Source organism: Thunnus albacares, chromosome 24 (assembly GCF_914725855.1).
Source record: "Thunnus albacares chromosome 24, fThuAlb1.1, whole genome shotgun sequence".
Taxonomy (NCBI): domain Eukaryota; kingdom Metazoa; phylum Chordata; class Actinopteri; order Scombriformes; family Scombridae; genus Thunnus; species Thunnus albacares.
Window position 1 is genome coordinate 10,756,491 of NC_058129.1, and position 19,002 is coordinate 10,775,492.

The 19,002-nt window shown below is 43.3% G+C and overlaps 1 protein-coding gene across 5 annotated transcripts in view; it reads left to right on the top strand.

Annotated features, from left to right (window-relative positions):
* Positions 1-19,002, top strand: part of LOC122976328 (histone deacetylase 4-like) — a 62,469-nt gene that overhangs the window by 40,816 nt on the left and 2,651 nt on the right. For all 5 annotated transcript variants that reach the window (XM_044344737.1, XM_044344740.1, XM_044344738.1 and 2 more), the window contains 17 exons: positions 5,812-5,940; positions 6,060-6,169; positions 6,811-6,945; positions 7,103-7,295; positions 9,406-9,629; positions 12,521-12,733; positions 13,171-13,366; positions 14,073-14,206; positions 14,334-14,436; positions 14,545-14,591; positions 15,045-15,152; positions 15,719-15,774; positions 16,044-16,131; positions 16,279-16,398; positions 16,761-16,858; positions 17,166-17,284; positions 17,480-17,613. In XM_044344737.1, coding sequence (XP_044200672.1) covers positions 5,812-5,940; positions 6,060-6,169; positions 6,811-6,945; positions 7,103-7,295; positions 9,406-9,629; positions 12,521-12,733; positions 13,171-13,366; positions 14,073-14,206; positions 14,334-14,436; positions 14,545-14,591; positions 15,045-15,152; positions 15,719-15,774; positions 16,044-16,131; positions 16,279-16,398; positions 16,761-16,858; positions 17,166-17,284; positions 17,480-17,613 — 2,207 coding nt within the window. The remainder of the gene's footprint in view (positions 1-5,811; positions 5,941-6,059; positions 6,170-6,810; positions 6,946-7,102; positions 7,296-9,405; positions 9,630-12,520; positions 12,734-13,170; positions 13,367-14,072; positions 14,207-14,333; positions 14,437-14,544; positions 14,592-15,044; positions 15,153-15,718; positions 15,775-16,043; positions 16,132-16,278; positions 16,399-16,760; positions 16,859-17,165; positions 17,285-17,479; positions 17,614-19,002) is intronic.

The following is a 19,002-nucleotide window of genomic DNA, read 5'->3' on the forward strand; positions in this document are numbered from 1 at the left end:
TTTCGTCAGGTGTGTGTATGTGTACAGCTTTGTGTATGTGTGTGTGAAGTGTGAGTGGTGTGTGCGGTGGTGTAGTCGTGAAGCAGCGGTCGTCTTACAGTGCAATTATTCACTTAGTGCGGCGGCAGGCGGCTACAGCCAGCGCTTCAGCCCTGTTGACTCTGAGCCTTCGGGCTGCTGGCCACCACAGCAGATAGACCACAGTTGACACTGGCCCACACAGCCACATTCCACCCTGTGAGAGCAAAAGAAGAGAGGAAGAGAAGAAGACAGAAAGGACAAATAGAAGAGTAAAAAAAAAAAAGAGAGATGTTGAGGTGAGAAGGATGAAGTGTGATCAGGAAGATGGAGAGAGAAATTAAGTGGAAAAGCTTTGGATGGCTTCACTGACCATTTAAAAAAGACCTCAAGACTCTTTTTTTCTTGTTAAGAAAAACATTTGAGGCGAAGGATGGAGGGAGTGTTGGTTTCTTATTAAAAGCAGAGCAACAGAAGATGAGAGCACAGACGATGAGAGCTGGCAAGCAGGATTTAAACTAAATCCACCAAGTGGCACAATGATGCCACACTCCCAAAAACTTGCTTCATGTAGAGAAAGGAAAAAAAAGGAAGATGGTGGGGAGAGAAAGATTGTCCCTGGAGTGTCAGTTCGTCCCTTGATTTCTATAAGGCTGAGGATTGTGAGAGCAGAAAACCTGTGCCACCCTAATATTTGCCTACAGCGATGACGTGCTTTGCGGGGTTTACTTATGGTAATGCCAGCTTGGGAGAGGTTAGAGGCTCTTTTATATCACCGCCTGGCCATAAAGTAGAGCACTGGCACCCAGGACTCCCAGCAACGGTCAAGGGAAGCAACAGCGCTCTTTTGTGCATCTCCCATCTCCCCTTTTACATTTTCGAAAAGTAGTGCAGCTGATACGCTTACCCATCTATTTATAGTGCACCTAAACAAACTCACGATGATAAAGAAGATCTGATTTCATGCTGTGCACTGTAGTTTTCCACACAACAGCAGGGCACAAGCGATTGTTGTCAGCGCCAACCTCGATGACAAATACATTGCTTGTGTACTCTGTGACTCCTTCACAATGAAAGCCAAACAGTAAGGCTGATAACAATGAGATAAGATTAGAAATGGTAACACTGGATTACATGTTGCATCACTCCCTGTAAGTCCTTCATTCATAGGTAGAATTCAGGTAGTGCTAGGTTTGAATCCAGCACGGAAACGGCGGACTCTGCCACTAACAATGAAAACTACTACATACAGAAGTAATTTCTGAATGTAAATGTATTGAATGACTATTGCTGAAAAAAATGATGACCATAAATAGTTAAAAAGGATACGGGGTTTAATTTTATGAAAATCTTAAAGGGGACGTATCATGCACAGGTTTATATTTTTATTCTAGGACTCTACTGGAATATATTTGCATGATTTACAGCTCAAAAAACTTCTTATTTATTTTATTCTGACTCTTTACACAGCCCCTCAGTTCAGCCTCTATCTGAAACAGAAGGTTTTAGCTCCTGTCTCTTTAAGGCCCCCCTCCCGCTGAGCCCACTCTGTTCTGATTGGTTAGCAGTTCCAGAGGCTACGTAAACAAACAACAGTAGCACGATTTCACTTCTTTTTCTTGTTCTTTATTGGAAATGGAAACTTCTTAAATACATCCGTACATGTTCAAGCCGGAATCTGATCTGAAATATGTGAGCGCACAATGTGAACAACCTGTGAAACAACCTTAGCAACAACCTTAGCAACAAAGACCACCAAAAGATGATTGTTTGTGGGCATGCAAGAACGATCTGACATCATCACGAGGAGGACGCATAGGTAAAATTGTAAACAGAGCGTTCACGTCAGGTAGAAGCCCTGGCTTTTGACTTGAAGGTGGCATTTTTACATACGTCCACCTCAAGTTTCTGACCTTTTACTGTGATTAACATAGACATCCGATATCATGACAGTGTATAAATAACAGAAAATCACAAAAAACATATGTCCTCTTTAATGGTCTTATGATACTTTTAATATAATACCATCATCTAAAGATGGTGTTGGGAAAAAGAGATGGGAAGAAGAGTTGCATGACGAAATGCTTCCTGAAAACCCGAGCCTCAAACAACTAGTGTCCTTTAAAATCATTAACCTTCCTTATACAATTCAACTTTAGGTGTTAGGACCACCCCATTAATATACAATATGCCTTGTCTGTGGCATGTGCTCACATACATGAGTGCCTCAAAAACATGCAGACGGGGTTGGAAAGTTTGAGGCCTTTTGACTGTCTGTGCTTCTCTTTGATAGAGACAGAGCAAGGCGCACTATACAAATTGTGTCCTCTAAAATCATTAACCTTCTTTATACGATTCAACTTTAGGTGTTAGAACCATCCCATTAATATACAATATGCCTTGGCTGTAGCATGTGCTCACATACACATGAGTGCCTCAAAAAGATGCACATGGGGTGGGAAAGTTTGAGGCCCTTTGACTGTCTCTTTGATAGAGACAGAGCAAGGCGCACTGTTTGTGTCTTTTCACTGATGAGCAAATGTGTTTTTCTGAAGCCTAACTGGGGCGACCTGTCCTTCACATGGGTACAATAGCACATAGGCAGCCTGGTACTGTCAGTACATGGCCTCGGTTACTAACCAGACTGTACAGCTCGCCCATGACTACAAAGCAACACGCAGTTGTCTGAATACAGGATGTCACTCGCTGAATAACACAGCCTTTCACCTCTGTTGTGAGGCCCATTTTAATGAGGCGACAATGCACCATTCATGCATTGATATCATGTATGATTGTATGTGCCCCCTGCCTCCATAAGACCTACAACAAAGCCTTTAATTTCCCATAGAACAGTTAAAAAAATACCAGTGATCAGGTCATGCTACGGTCTTGTAGTGCTAGGTATAACTGCCAATTGTAAGCTGCAATAATAATCATGCCATGAAGCTAAGTCATGTCATCTTACTTTCCTTGAAATTAGTTAATTAATCCACAAAAGTGGAAATAATTCTATGCAATCATTTACAAAGTCATTTTAGCAGATCAGAGAATTTGAGATGTATCAAAGTCACACTTGTCACATACTTAAATTTGTGACTGATACCAGATTTTCTTCCCAAAGCGCCGTCTTGTATCTTGCATTTCTGTAAGCACCACATTATGTTGTTCAAAGAGCACAGAAAACCTCTCTCACAGGTATTGACATTTTCTCTGATTCTACTTAGCTTTCACTGTATCTTTACTGTGATTATTGGAGTGCTGTCATACTGGATCATTCTCCTTTTAAAATTTGTTTTGACTCTGCTGAAGAAAAACAAGAGCCTAATTACGCTCCTTCAACAGGCTGATAACTGTCTCTTTGCTGAGTTTTCCACACTAACAGACACTGTCCATTGATCAAATCTGGAGAAAATAAGTTCTGTCATTAGTCTTGTAAGCTCTAAATGAAGTTGTGGTGTCTATAATGGCTTTTGTGATAGATTTCAAAATCAAGGTTATGACCTTTCGATATTCAGCCTTTTCATGACCAGAGATACATAATGTAGTTTCTTCCTTAAAATATTGAAACAGAATCACTGTAGAAAGACAGATATGTTTTAATTCATGTATCAGAAATGATTTCTGGATAGGATCTTAACGTCATTCTTTATGACAATTGAGATAAACCAATAGACTGTATATAAAGACCGATGTAGCAAGGTGTGGCGTCACCCATTGGTTTGTATTGGAGCCGGTTTGAAGCCCAGAGTTGCAGCTTATGGTCTGGAAACATACCCCGCTACCTCAGACTTCGGAGTGATGTTAAACTTACAGCACTCTTGCTAGATGGTTTGAACTTAGCGGCTGAGACCATAATGATTCAACCATAATGGTTGAAAACAATGATTGACTTAGAATTTCTAGAGAGCAGCTGATGCTTTTTGAATGGGAGTCAATTGGATTCAGGGTTTTTTTTGAGGCAGCATCTGGCGGCCATTGGTGGCATTGGACTTTAAGGTACTTCTACATTGGCCTCAGCCTCAAGCTGTGGTAGTTGCCTCTTGGTGAACCAAGTAGACGACTGACTCATCTTCAGGGACCTAGCTTTATCGTTTAGTTGGTACAGACAGTGAATTAAGGACTCATAAAAATTTGTATCATTCATTTTTTATTTTGTAACTCCAAGACCATTGTTTCACTCTTCATCAAGTGTCCATTATACCATATTGGCCTAGATTTATTTAGACCCTTGTAAATTTTGTTTGCAGAATACAACTTCATTCTTTCCAAAAATCTAAAAGTCAAATCTGGTACATTCAAATCAGACATCCTGATTTGTAGTAAATTGGCTTCAGAAACTTCCATCAACATTAATTTGTTTTGACTCCATCTGGACTGAGCTCTCCCTCCTACTTTGCGCTGTACCTTCACACTTCACAGTTCACACTTCACTCTTTTCCACACATTTATTTTTACCTGACACTGTGAAATGGGAACAAGTTCATTTTTTGACGAATGTTTCCTGAAAGGAATTTTCATGGACGTTTACTCCAGGAGAGTTAGCTGCTAGCCTTTCAGTATTTGTACCTGCAAGAAATATAGTAGCAGATTAATTTGGTTATGTCATAACCAGGGTTAGTGGTGTACTACATTTGGAGCCCTCCTTTGATGGTTAAAAATTGGATAATGAATAGTGAAATTATCCAAGGCTGCTGATTGGCAGGGCAAAGTAAACAGAGCATTAGCCTCCATGGCTGGAGCCAAGGTGACATGCCGTTCCCTTCTCCCTGTCTCCATTCACAAGTCTGTGACAGCATACACAAAAGACCAAAAGGCCTTTAGGCAATCAGACATGGCTCCCAAATTGGAGCTAATTGCTTTTTAGCTGCAGTGTCTTTGGGAAAATGGATCAGAATTTGGCTTGTACAGAGCATCTAAAATAGGAAGGAGGAATTGTACAGTAAATGAGTAGCAGCGTGTTACAGTTTGTCTACCAAACAGGTTTCATAACAGAGCAGCTCTGTGGAAGGTGCTCCATGACAGATCAATGTGTAGAGCTCCCACTTTAAGCTGAAAGCCTGTGAGACTGTAGTTCAGGTAACTCACCCATCCTTTGGATTCACTCGTCCAAAGCTGCACAGCCGCCAGTTATCTGTTTAACTTCAAGGAGATTTGACAGGAGTGTTGACGTTAGGCATGAAACAAAAATCACCCAGTTAGAGGCAGCGGAAACAAATGGGAATGTTGTTGTTTAATATCTGTAATGGCACATTAAACTCCCAAATCATCCAAAATGTAAAGGATTTGGGATGATTTTAAATTTAATTTCTAACGAGAATCATTGATTAAGGCAAAGAGCAAAGCGGCTTCTGACTTTTCTCAGGCTGCAACAAGAACCACTGACACAGCTCATCATAAGCGCAACAGATAATCAGACGCAGGTGTTGCTCCAAATTAATAATCGTTAGGAGGGACCACTTTCAGATTTGTAGATTTTTGGTTTTCTGAAGACTGCTTATCATTAAAGAACTGATGCAGTGAAAGAAGACAAGGTTTATGAATAAATATCAACAACTAATACATGTTTAATTACCAGCAATGTAGGTTTCTTTACCATTAATAGAAAACCTAAAAAGTATATGCATATAAAACAGTCCATACACGGCTATATAAATGCCACTTTTTTTAGTATGACTTAATGTAATCTTTCACCTGTCGTCTGTATTTAAGTATTTGTGCTCATGGTGCAAGATATGATTGTGAAAACTTGAATGAGTCTAACGTTCGGTTCGTCTCTCTCCGTCCGTCTCTCAGCCTCCGAGCCCAACCTGAAGCTGCGCTCCAGGCTGAAGCAGAAGGTAAGCGAGCGGAGGAGCAGTCCGCTGCTGCGTCGTCGAGACAGCCCCATCACCTCCGCCAAGAAACGCTCGCTCGACATGGCAGGTGCGAGACACACAGACAGCTTTGTTGCGTTCAGAAACTTTTATTTTAGGCTGCTGTGTTTTTTTTGTTTTTTTTTTATGACTGATGTATTTGATTTTTGTGTTTGTGTGTTGTTTCAGACTCTGCGTGTAGCAGCGCCCCTGGCTCAGGCCCAAGCTCCCCAAATAACAGCTCCAACAACATCCCCAATGAGAACGGCATCACTGTGTCAGTCTCCAACAACACGGAGGTAACACACACACTTTCACACTTGTTTTTGAGCTCATATTGATCTGTCATTTAGTTTTAGCTGCATCATCTAGCTCACATACAATTGAAGTTCCTCTTTGAAGTCACTTGTTGCAGTCACATGACGGTAAAACGATTTATTTTCACCCTGCTGTGGGGATTCAACACTTGTAATTTGTGAAATATTTGACATTTAAAGGCACAGTATTTGTCTTGTGCATAAGTTTTGTACCTAAATTTAAAAAATAAAATAAAAAAGACCCTTTTCTGTCAGAGCAGCTTTGCTCTTTAGTGTCGGTGCTGGTCCTCAGGTGCTAGCTATTAGCTTTTAAACTTAGCAGCGTCTATCATGTACAAAGGCTACTGTATGAGTGAGTGATCTTCAGATGATGGCTCTGCAGAGGAGGACAGCTGAGGAGCTGGCAAGATGCTATTTGTGGCAGCCATTAGGGGAACTCAGGCAGTGTGGAGGAGGCTTATGTGGCCTTGACGATTTTATACTGCCAGGGGTGCCAATGTAGCTCACGACTGCAGTGTGTTTGCCCCTGTGCTGGCGTTTTTTTTGTTTTTTTGTTGTTGTTCTGTTTTCTTTTTGGGGATCATGATGCAAACACAGATAAATCATTTAAATGTGCTTCCCAGGCGTCTCTGGCCCAGAGGCTGTGCAGCGGCGCTGAGAGGGGCTCCGTTAACCAGCTGTCCCTCTACACTTCTCCATCCTTACCCAACATCACCCTGGGGCTGCCCGCCACAGCCACGGCCACTGCTGCTTCCAATGTAAGAAGGAAACCGCTGCCAAGCCGGCGAAATTGCTAACAGACCGATTCTGAATATATTTGACTGTGAATTTGTTTATCCGAATGTGTTTCTTATTTGTATTCCAACATCGGGAGTGTTTTTTTGTCGTTTTGTTCACTCTCTCTTTCTGTTCCAGGTGACCTCAGCCCAGCAGGACGGAGGTCTGCAGCCGGCCCTCTCCCTCAGCCCTCCCTTCCTCTCCGGTGGCCACTTGACCCCCTACCTGGCCGAGGCGGGAGCGGGAACAGGAGGGCACGGCGGGCACAGTCCACTCCTGCAACACATGGTGCTCATGGAGCAGAGTCCAGCACAGAGCCCCCTGGTGACAGGTAGGAGTAGTAATGGTCGTATCACTGAAGCTAATAGTGATTAAAAGTGATGAAAGTAGCAAAAAAGTGTCAAATAATGAGGTAAAATTGATGTTGATGATAGGAATAACAGCAAATGATCAATGCTGCTGTGACTAAAACTAAAAGTATTGTTCAGTTTCACTCTGGCGACTCACTAAAAAAAAAAAAAAGAAAAGCATCTCCACACTCACAGAGATGTGTGTCCGTGGTACACTATGTGCCCCCTCACACTGACAGACGTCCATTCATTAGCTCAAACTAATGAGCTCCTTTCATATGTCAGCGTACGCAATGAGAGTATGACATGGCTGCATTGTGCGCCCTTTTCCCATCAGCTCATTCACTGACTACCACATCGCTGCTGCTATTTTCAGCGGGGCATTAGCAGTGAATGGGCAATGACGCACATACAGACGCATGTTTGTGTGTATCCGCGCACACAAAATGATATGTGCAAAAAAAAAAAAAAAAAAACAACAAAACACAAGGACATGTGCGCGCCCACACACAAGCCCAGCAGCGAAGAGTGAGTTTTTACAGGACAATTGCGATAAATTACCTCTCAGTTCAGATATAATGTTAATAAAAACTGAGGAAAGTCATGTTTTTACTCATAGATGCATCAAAAAACCCTTCCTCGCTCCACTATCACATGGTTGCTAAACATCAGCAGGCTTTTTTTTTTCATGAAAAAATTTGAAAATACTCTGTTAGGCAAGTAATTTGCTCAGTAATCAACCTTCTCACATCGTTTGCCGGGTTCGATCGAGGCTGTTTTCTTACTTTTTTCACCCAGTTAAAACACTGTAAATGCTCTAAGCTGTTCACTTCTCCCATCTCGAACAATAACAATAAAAAAGTCACAGTGTGGCAGCACAGATGGTCGTTTTTATTTGGTTCACAAATACATCTGCTAACTAATCTTAGGTCCAACACCAGTAAGAGTAGAATTAGGAACCCATGTGTTGATGTACACACATCACGTTCAGAAATGTTGTGGTTTTCTCATCATCGGTGCAGCTCAGGTGTTTTCTGGCAGCGCTCGTCGAGCTGACGTTTGTCTCTGCTTCCGATTTTTAATCTGGAAAAATATGTTCTGGAAATGTTGACATATTTCCCCCTGAAGTAGCTACCGAAATGGGTCATGAAGTTGCAGGATCATGAATCATTGTGACACCTAGTCTAAATAGTTGTTCACAAGGTTAAAGTGTTCGGGAGTGACATAGTTCGACATAGTTAAGTCAATTTTATTTGTATAGACCAGTATCACAAATCACCAATTTGCTTCAAGGAGCTTTACAGTCTGTACAGCAGTACAACATCCTCTGACCCTCGATTCAAAGAATGAAAAACTCCCTAAAAAAACACTTTTAATGTGGGAAAAAAAACCGGAAGAAACCTCAGGAGGAGCAACAGAGGAGAGATCCCTCTCCCAGGACACAGCTATGTTTTGTTTAGTACATCATGCAAACTATAAGGTCCAGTAACATCTTATAATCTTGAAACATATAGTCTTGTGTTGTAAAGGGGGGTTGCTAGATGGTCACCTTGACATAATAGATCCAGGGTGGGCACAGGATGAAGAAAATAAATAAGATCCTGGAAGTTTGCTTGTTTCAACAAGGCTGCTCTGGCAGATGAACACAGTAGAAATCCTGAGACTTAATGTGAGAATGACACACTTAATTCTTGTCTTTGTTGGACAGTTGATAGTGAGTTGGTAGACAGGAAACAAGGGGAGGGAGATGGGCATGACATGCAACAAAGATCTTGGCTGGAATCAAACCAGGGACTTTACCAATATGTGGCATGCGCTGTAACCATTCAGCTACCAGGACGCTCCAAATGACACATTTAGAGCATAGCCGTGAGTAAAGCTGGATAAAATGGCAGGAAAAATGGAAGCCGTTGTGTCTTAATTGAAAATAAATCAAGCACACAGACTGAAACAAAGCACCCTCTGTTCCAGCTTTCTTGAGAAGCAAGCTCTCACCAGGGACATGAGTATCTCCTATCTGGTCTTGGGTTTCACTCCCCCCCCTTCGCCCCCCCCTCTGACATCTCCTCTGTCTTCCGTGTCCCTCCGTAGGCGTAAGCGGCCTGTCCATGTCGTCGGCAGCCTCCATGGCCAAGCTGCAGCGGCAGCACCGGCCCCTGGGACGGACCCAGTCGGCCCCGCTGCCACAGGGGAGCGCCGCCCAGGCCCACGCCCAGGCCCTCGCCCTGCAGCAGCTGGTGGTCCAGCAGCAGCACCAGCAGTTCCTGGAGAAGCACAAGCAGCAGTTCCAGCAGCAGCAGCTCCACCTCAACAAGGTAGGAGAGGAGCGGAGATGAAGGGGCGGCTGCAGCTTTAGATAAAGCACAGTTTTGTAAAGTACATTCTACACCCTGCAAATATATTTATAAGTACAATATCAGTATGATTTATAAGTTATACAACATGTTATAAGTAGTTTTCTCACTGCAGTAATGAAGGCGGCTGATGGAAGGCGCCGCAGATCCGATGTCACATTCGAGTAAACTGATTAATTAACTCAGCCTGTGAGCTGCAGAGGGCCAGCGCAGGAGCTATAGTGTAGCTGTTTGTGTAGGCGGCAGCTTGTAACACAGCCAATAACGTGTTTGCTGTATATGTGTGTGAAGTCCTTGATTTTTTTTTTCTACATTTTCTCGTACACGTCTCTCTCTCTCTCTCTCTCTCTCTCTCTCTCTCCGCTTCGCTCTCTGTAGTATTTTTGTTTACGGGTAGGCGGAGGCAGGTATGGGTTTAACATGTATCGCAGCGTCGGTCTTTTGCGTCCACGTCTCTGTGACTGTGGCCCAAGACAGTTGCCACGGGCTGCAAGGTAACCGCGCACGCTGCCATGGCAACAGAGCGGAAGCCCCCTGCCTTATATGATCAGGGGAGGAAGCGAGCAGCCGTCGCTGTTAGATGGCTTTACCTATGTGAGCAGAGTACTCGCTAGAGGAGAGGTGGGTGGATGAAACAAGGGATTTCCTCTCCTCCTCCTCCTCCTCCTCCCTTCTCCCTCCTCCTCCTCCCTCCTCCTCCTCCTCCTCCTCCTCCGCCCCGCTCTGTCTCACTCTCTCCATATGTTTCAGAGCTCTCGAGTGGCAGCTTTTCACACAAACATATCTATAACAGCCTGTGGCACACCAAGGACGGATTCAGCGGGAGTTCTGACAGGACAAAAAAAAAAAAATCTCTACTTCAAACATTGTTTTGTTCTGTTAAGATGAGGCTGCAGAGATTTTTTTTTCTCTCTTTTATTCTCCATTTTATAATACGATTAGTAAAGAAGTAAGTCGATCAACAGTGTGGAGTCATGTACAGATCATCTGTGTGTCTCCACAACGGGAAAAAAAACTTGTTTGACGTAAGAGTTGTGATGTGCATCATGGCTAATTCACTGAGCACTTAACATATCTAACTATTTTATCTCTATTTCAAGGTTCAAGGTTCATTTTAATTGTCACTATGCAGGATTACACAATGAAATTCAGTAGTAGCCCTCTCCACACTACACATGTAGATAACGTATTAACAAATATTAAACAATCAATAAAAAAGAGCAAAGTGAGAAAAGTATATATAAGTAGCACTAAAGAAGAAATTAAAAAGGAAAAAGTATTTCATAAACAAGGAATATACAGTTACATATATGTCATATATACCCACAAGTGTCTCCACTGTGTCTTTTTACTCCTTGGGAACATTTTCGTGAATAAAATTTGCCCACAAACAGAGCGGAACAGGTCGCCTTATGACAAGTTTGTGCAGTTTAGAGAGTTTTATGAGTCTGACTTTGAACACTCGTACGAGCAAATCGCATAGAAAAAGTTATAAAGGCTTCTCAGGTCTGTTTTATGTCCTTGTACACTGAATAAAATTGACCATATTTGGATTTTAGGCTGTTGATTGGTCAGAACATTTGATTCCAAGTTCTTTACACTTTATAGACTAAAAGATAAATCAATCAGACAGATCATTAGTTATGTTCCTTAATGTGATTATTTCAAAATTTCACACAAAAACAAATGACAGGATTTTTTTTATATATATATATATATTTTTTATAGTGTATCTGATTCCCAACAGTGTACACTTGCACACCCTGTACGCTCGTAAATCTCTTTATTGTGTTTTCATCAGTATCTCTGATCTAAGCTTCCAGTCTGATAGAAACGTGTTTGCGATCATTAAGTGAAAGGGAAAAACATCAGTTTGGAGAGGAGGCTTCTGGGAAAAGTAGAGCAGAGGGGGGGCAGCGGGGCTTGAGGGAGGAGGTGAAAAATGTGGGGGGAAAGAGAAGTTCGTTTGGACGCAAAGACGAGAACAGTAGAGGAGGAGGAGGAGGAGGAGGAGGAGGAGGAGGAGGGGAGGTTGGGGAGGGGTGGGGGGGGTAGTGGTGGGGGGGCGTGAATGAGAGCTGGTGAATGCTCTGACGTCAATGCTGTCCCTTGGCAAAGAGCCAGAGGACCCAGAGGCTTACAGCTCTGGGAAACACACACACACACACACACACACACACACATGTTCAACCCCTACCCTCCCACACACACACACACACACACACACAAACACACACACACACACACACCTGTAGCTGTAGGCCACTCTCGAGACTTCCAGCAAAGCACGTTTTTATCTTTCTCGCCGTATGTCTTCACATCAAAAAAAAAAAACAAAAAAAAACGCACGCACACCACAGAGGCGAGTACACCGCAGCCTTGAACGGCACTTTGAATGGTTCATGTCAGTAAAAGTGAATGAATAGACAACTGAATCACAACTTGGTTAACAGCAGGCCACAGAATGAGTCGATGAAAAGCGGCACAACGGGGAGTGTGGAATGTCTCTGTTCGCCGAGACACATTTTGCCCCGGAGTACAGTCGGCAGAGCGGCCACTCACATTCAATTAGAACGGATAGGTTTGAAATGAGCAAGACACCAATCTGACTGCGTAATCCAAATTAAGCTTGTTAAAAGAAGAATGCTCCAGAGAAAGGAGTGATTTGCCAGGAATTTGATTCAGCAGAGAGCGTGCCCGTTTGTCTGCTGCCTTCTCTGAATGCAGCCTCACACATTTGAGGGGATTTGTCACATCCTGCTGTTCGATTGTGAAATAAATTTCACATCGTACCGTCATCGCTCTCTCTCTCTCTCTCTCCTCCCTCCCTCCCTCCCTTTCGTGTCCCGCAGATGATGGCCAAGCCCAGCGAGTCACCTGTAGGCCGTCAGCACCAGAGCCACCCGGAGGAGACGGAGGAGGAGCTGCGGGAGCACCAGGACGGCGGCGCCCTGCTGCCGGGGGTCACCATCAAGCAGGAGCCCCCCGACCCGCAGGAGCTCCAGGAGGAGGCGCTGCAGCAGCACAGGGAGAGGCAGGCGGAGCAGGAGCTCCTCTTCAGACAGGTAGAGGACGGGTAGTCGTGGGGGGGAAAGAAGTAAAAAAAAGTGAGACATATCGAGTTTACAGCTAAGAGTAAATTAATATGAAAGCTCTGAGAATTGATTCTGACTTTACTTGGCGCTAATGTATCGAAGATGTTCCTTGATGTCATGCAGAGGTCAAAAAACTCCAGACACAGAAATGTAATTTGGGCTGCGGGAGTGTTCCTCTCTTTCTCTCTGTCCTACGGCATCTCCGTGATTAAACGCTGTGGGAAAATCAAAGCTGCATCATTTGTTTTGGCTGCCATCTTTTGGCCACAAATTGTACTTGCAGTGTCAAAGCAATTCCTCTCCCCTTTGTTCCCCTAATGCATTTACAATTTAAGCATTTCAGCGAACAACTCACCACCATAACTGCGGGATTCATCTTCTTTATTTATGTTGTGTTTCGTGAGCAGCAGGCGTTGTTGTTAGAGCAGCAGAGGATCCACCAGCTGAGAAACTACCAGGCCTCCATGGAAGCTGCGGGCTTGTCAATCTCCTTCCCGGGACACCGCCCCCTGTCCAGGGCACAGTCGTCTCCCGCTTCGGCCTCCTCCTTCCCGATCAGCGTCCCGGCCCCCGATCCGCCTGTCAAGCCTCGCTTCACCACAGGTCACTTTCAAATCGCTATAAAACCGCCAGTAGTGATTATTGATGATGGTAGCCTCTCCGGTCTGCCTCAAGCATCCATTTGAGAAGTTCTTTGGCTCCAAACTTCACTTCCTTCCTCATACACTTGGGGAGATTTCTATCCAAAAAAGCAGGTGAATTGGCCAAAAAAAGAAAAACGGCTTCCATCTGCTAGCAGTAATAAATGAGCTTTGATGAGTAAATTTTCTCCCACTACTCCCACTCCTTTCTTCTTCTCAGACATCTTGACTCTGAACAAAGAAAGAAATCACCAAAAATAGAGGTGCATTCACCCATCTAGAGGAAAGAAACTCTTACACAGCAACAGAGCAGCACTGACAGATGGTTTCACATTTCAGGGGGCTACATAAATGTTGACTGTTTTTGCATGCGTGCACCAAAGTCGTAGATATTTTTATTACAGTTTGTACTACTTCACTCCCACTCAGTTCCAAACCGCATAGAAAACTTTGTCAAAGTTGCATCAGAATGCGAATATCAAGCTTTTTCAGTCACTCTTCCATATTAATGTGTAATTCAGAGATAATGAGAGTAAAGACGCTTCTGCTTTTCAAAATAAAACCTTCAACCTTCAGCTAACCTGTCTGCAGTTAAGCATAAAAGTTTATGAATACAGGAAATAAATACAGAAATTGTTTTAACAAGCGTATGTGTGTGTTCCTCTCAGGCCTGGTGTACGACTCCTTAATGCAGAAACACCAGTGCATGTGCGGCAACACCAACAGTCACCCGGAGCACGCCGGCCGGATTCAGAGCATTTGGTCCCGGCTGCAGGAGACCGGACTCAGAGCGCAGTGCGAGGTACGGAGTCGCTACATAATATCTGGAAATATCTCCACGCTGCACATCACACAAAGTAGTAGACGGCATACTATGTGAGAGCTGCATTCCTGAGTATGTGTGTGTGTGTGTGTGTGTGTGTTTGTAGTGCATCCGTGGGAGGAAGGCCACTCTGGAAGAGCTGCAGACGGTTCACTCTGAAGCCCACGTCCTGCTGTATGGAACCAACCCTCTCCGACAGAAACTTGATTGTAAGTTTACACACACACACACGCACACACAGCAGCAGCAGTATTACACAACTCCTGATCCGCAGTTACTAACCGTGTTTCATCTAATGTTTATCTCCCCGTCTTCAGGTTCAATCACTCCCATGTTCGTACGGCTACCGTGTGGAGGAGTGGGAGTAAGTAGCGCTCTCATTAGCAGTAGCGGTTCAGTGTCGTAGAAAACTAAAAAATTAATACGTCTGAAAATGTACAAAACTTACAGAAGTCTTGTTTGAAAGAGGTAAGTTTATTTTGTAAAGCCTTTCAAACACAGGCAATTGAAACTTTTGTACATAAGGCAAAGAAATGCATCACAGTATCATTTAATAACACACTGAAGAGGAAAATAAAATTCATTAAAGTACAATAAAACTAAAAAATCCACAAAAAATTGATAGATAAGAAAGCTTTTAGTCATAGTTGCTAGAAATGTATTTGCACCTTTCTTAGTTGGTTTAAATGGAAACAACAGCTTTTAACTTTTGAATCCACGACTTTTCAGTGTCTTCAATTCCTTAAGTTTATTTCCACGTTGTTGATTCGGCTCAGATACGGTAACTGTGTGTGTGTGTGTGTGTGTGTGTTTGCAGGTGGACAGCGACACCATTTGGAACGAGGTCCACTCTTCCAGCGCGGCTCGGCTCGCCGTCGGATCCGTAGTGGAGCTGGTTTTCAAAGTGGCCACCGGGGAGCTGAAGGTAACCGCCATCACGCTCGTCTGGTTGTTATCTCTCGTCTCTTTACGTCTTTTCCACGTGGTAAAGAAGAAATACATGTCGCTTAATATCTTAAAGATATTGCAGGGTTCTCTTAGGGTAAGTTATGTGAAGGATTTTGAAAACGAGTGCATGACCTTTATACTGTAGTATTTGACCCCACATCCTCAGGAAAACCTTGTGAAGTAGGTTTGTTTGATATACTTACAGATTTATAATGATTCTACCACCATCTATTGTCTTGACAGGAAAGAGAGCAGGAAAAAAAAGGCTTCTGTTTTTCCTTAAAATGTTATTTTTTGAAACAAAAACTCAGAAGCCACTAACAGTTATGTCAGAGTGAGCGTAGTTAAACCGCTGTTATTATGTCCTTGTAGTCGGTATAACCACAAGCTGTTCGGTATTCAGTATTTCCTGCTTTTGAGTGTGTTTGTGGCTGAATTACAATGCTTCGAGCGGTGGTTTGGCACCGCTCAGCGAACGCAGAGGAAACACTGAACGGTGACTAACGGGCTCCCGTCCTGTCCTTCCTGTCTGTGTCCTTCCAGAATGGTTTCGCTGTCGTCCGCCCCCCCGGACACCACGCAGAGGAAAGCACTCCCATGTAAGGCCGCAGCCGTCACCACACTCTGCTGGAGACACTTAATCTACGCATATACAAATACCAGACTCGTCTGGAATAGAAATGATATAAACCATTGAGTTTATTTGCACATAAAGTACTGAGAGTCTTTATTCTGCCAGCTGTTTCAAGAATTGTTTTATTTATTTTTCATATGCTTTAAAATGAGCTATAAAAACATCAAAATTGAGCAGAAAAGTGCTTTGGCACAGCGGGACCACTCAGCTTCTTACTCTCTGTTGCTGTTCCAGGGGCTTCTGTTACTTCAACTCCGTGGCCATCGCCGCCAAACTGCTGCAGCAGAGACTCAACGTCAACAAAATCCTCATCGTGGACTGGGTGAGTCACGTGTCATGTGACGTAGAGGGCGCGGTTACTTTGATTTTACAGGATTTGCTCGGCACGGTTAGATTTTTAAGTTACCTAGAGTGTAAACGGCACGGCGAGTTCGTGGTTACGTAACGCGCCTACTGTCTATCCCTTTAGGACGTTCACCATGGCAACGGCACCCAGCAGGCGTTCTACGATGACCCCAATGTCCTTTACCTGTCGATTCATCGCTACGACGACGGCAACTTCTTCCCTGGAAGCGGGGCACCTGACGAGGTGAGTGTGTCTTCATTAACGTAACCCTGGAAACCGTCATCAGTCCTGGACAAGGGTTCACTTTTTTTCTGCTATGTTAGTTCATTTTAAATAAACTACGATTGTTTTCCATTTGTTTAATGTTCCCTTCCACTATTGCTCAACATCAGTCCATCGTGACATCTTCAAAGTACTTCTTTTGTTTGACCAACAGTCCAAAATCCCAAAATATTCAATTTAACACACAGTAAATAACACAGTACAGAACATTTTCTTGGTAATTTTGACAAACTGAGCAGCCAGTCAAGTTCTTTTTGGGGGCTTTTTCTCTTCCTGTTCGTATTACATCTGAATGTTAGTAACAGACGTGCTTCCCTCTGCAGGTGGGAAGCGGTCCTGGAGTCGGGTTCAACGTCAACGTTGCCTTCACCGGAGGTCTCGACCCACCCATGGGAGATGCAGAGTACCTGGCTGCCTTCAGGTACCAGATAGACTCTTACCAAATCACACACACACAGACAAAACAGTTTGGCTTCAGATGGAAAAAAGATTCAGTTTGAGGATTTCTTTGAACTTGGAAAAAAAAAGACAAGAAAAATATAAAGGAAATGTTCAACAGCAGCATCTACTGTACATACTTGAACTACAAGTATGTGCCAAGGAGGTGACTGTTAATTTAATATCTGCCAGTAGATTATTGTTTTATTATTAGTAGGCTGCAACTATTGATTATTTTCATTGAAATATTGGCACTGTTTAATCTCTCTACCCCGCCCTCCCACTCTCAGGTCAGTGGTGATGCCCATAGCCAACGAGTTCGCTCCGGACATTGTGCTGGTTTCCTCTGGCTTCGACGCCGTTGAGGGACACCCTCCGCCACTGGGAGGCTACAACCTGACGTCCAAATGTGCGTACGAGATTATCTGAAGTGTTTTTCTTATCACGCGCTCCTTCAGTCAAACCACACAAGAGAAAAGCACATGAGCATATTAAGTTTGGGGACTGACAGAGGTTTAAAATTGTGTTTCTGAAGGTGAAAAACTGCTCAGATGGACACATACATGACATAAAATCACCTCCTTCCTGTTACCCTTATCTTCAGGTTTTGGCTATCTGACCAGGCAGCTGATGACGCTCGCTGGAGGCCGGGTGGTCCTGGCTCTGGAGGGAGGTCACGACCTCACCGCCATCTGTGACGCCTCTGAGGCCTGTGTGGCTGCCCTGCTAGGCCAGGAGGTAAGGGGTGGGGGGGTCACTTTGCCAACACGCAGGATCTGAATCCTAATGAGTGTCCCTCATGCTGTTCCAAAGAGGAAGGAAACTGATGGGACAAAACAGGGCATCTCTAGTGTTGAATGAGGCCCACAAACCCTCTATTTTTACTCCTAGTATCCTATTTTTTTCATGTGCCCTAATCACACAAGACTCTAACTAATATAACTAGTGTTTGCATTCATTTTAATCCCATGTTATGGTGATGTAATGGGGAAAAAACAGCAAAAATGATGTATTATGTGCCTTGATTGTATTAATCTCATGCAAATGTATCATTACTTCTGTCATAATTTAATATTCTACTTCCATCAGATATGTGATTTAAATTTTAAAAACATGGAAGGAAGAGTGGAATAAACAGAAGAAAGTTTTAAAAGTTTACATTGTTAAATCTGGGGCTGCAACTAATGATTATTTTCATTATTGATCAATTTGCCGATTATTTTCTGTCTGTAAATCTTCAGAAAACTCTGATAGATGCTCATCACAGTTTCCTACAGCCCAATGTGAACAAAAATCCACTTAAGATCTAAAAATATTCAGTTTACTACTTTGTCAAGAGAAGGAAAAGCATCAAATTCTCTCATTCAAGAAGCCAGAACCATCAAACGTTAGGCTTTTTTGTCGATTCATTTTCTGTGAATCGATTCAAATGATCAACTAATCGTTGCAGCTCTGGTTGAATCAGAAACTGACAAACTGTACTATGAAATCTTGCCTTGATTTAATACATTTCAGAGTCTCATAGGAACATGAAAATTTTAGGTTAAGCCGGGCTCAGACTACAGGAGTGTTAAAATCCTCGCTGATTTTGAAATGGGGTTGCATCACGCACATAAGGAGAAACTTCACAGATGTTCTTCTCTCTAATCTCAAACATGCACACACTACAAGATTCGAAAACAATGGCGCATCACATACAACAGGATATGATTCAAATAATTGTACCAGAAGGAGCAATGCACCACCTCTCATGGGGAAGAAGATGTAAACAGAAGGCGGAGGTGAGATTTTAACTAGTCAGTTTTGATATCTGTTAACAGCAGTGTGCTAGCTAATGTTAGCCTCAAGGGCTAGAATGTGTACCGTTGCTTGGCAACACCATCAGCTCTCTCTTATTGGCTGCTGTGTTCCTGCTTGGAAAGCAGTGATGTAATCAACCAAATTTTAAATCCTAAGTATCAAACCTGTTTGAAATTATTTGGGCAGCCCTGATGAGTCTGTGAGCAGTTCTGGAGGTTTAAGATTGGATCTGTAAACCCCTCTGATTACCCCTCACCAAGTCCCAGACCAGATTTCTCCTCCGATTGTCGAGAGGGTTGAGTTGGGGATAAATCGGCCCAAAACTCC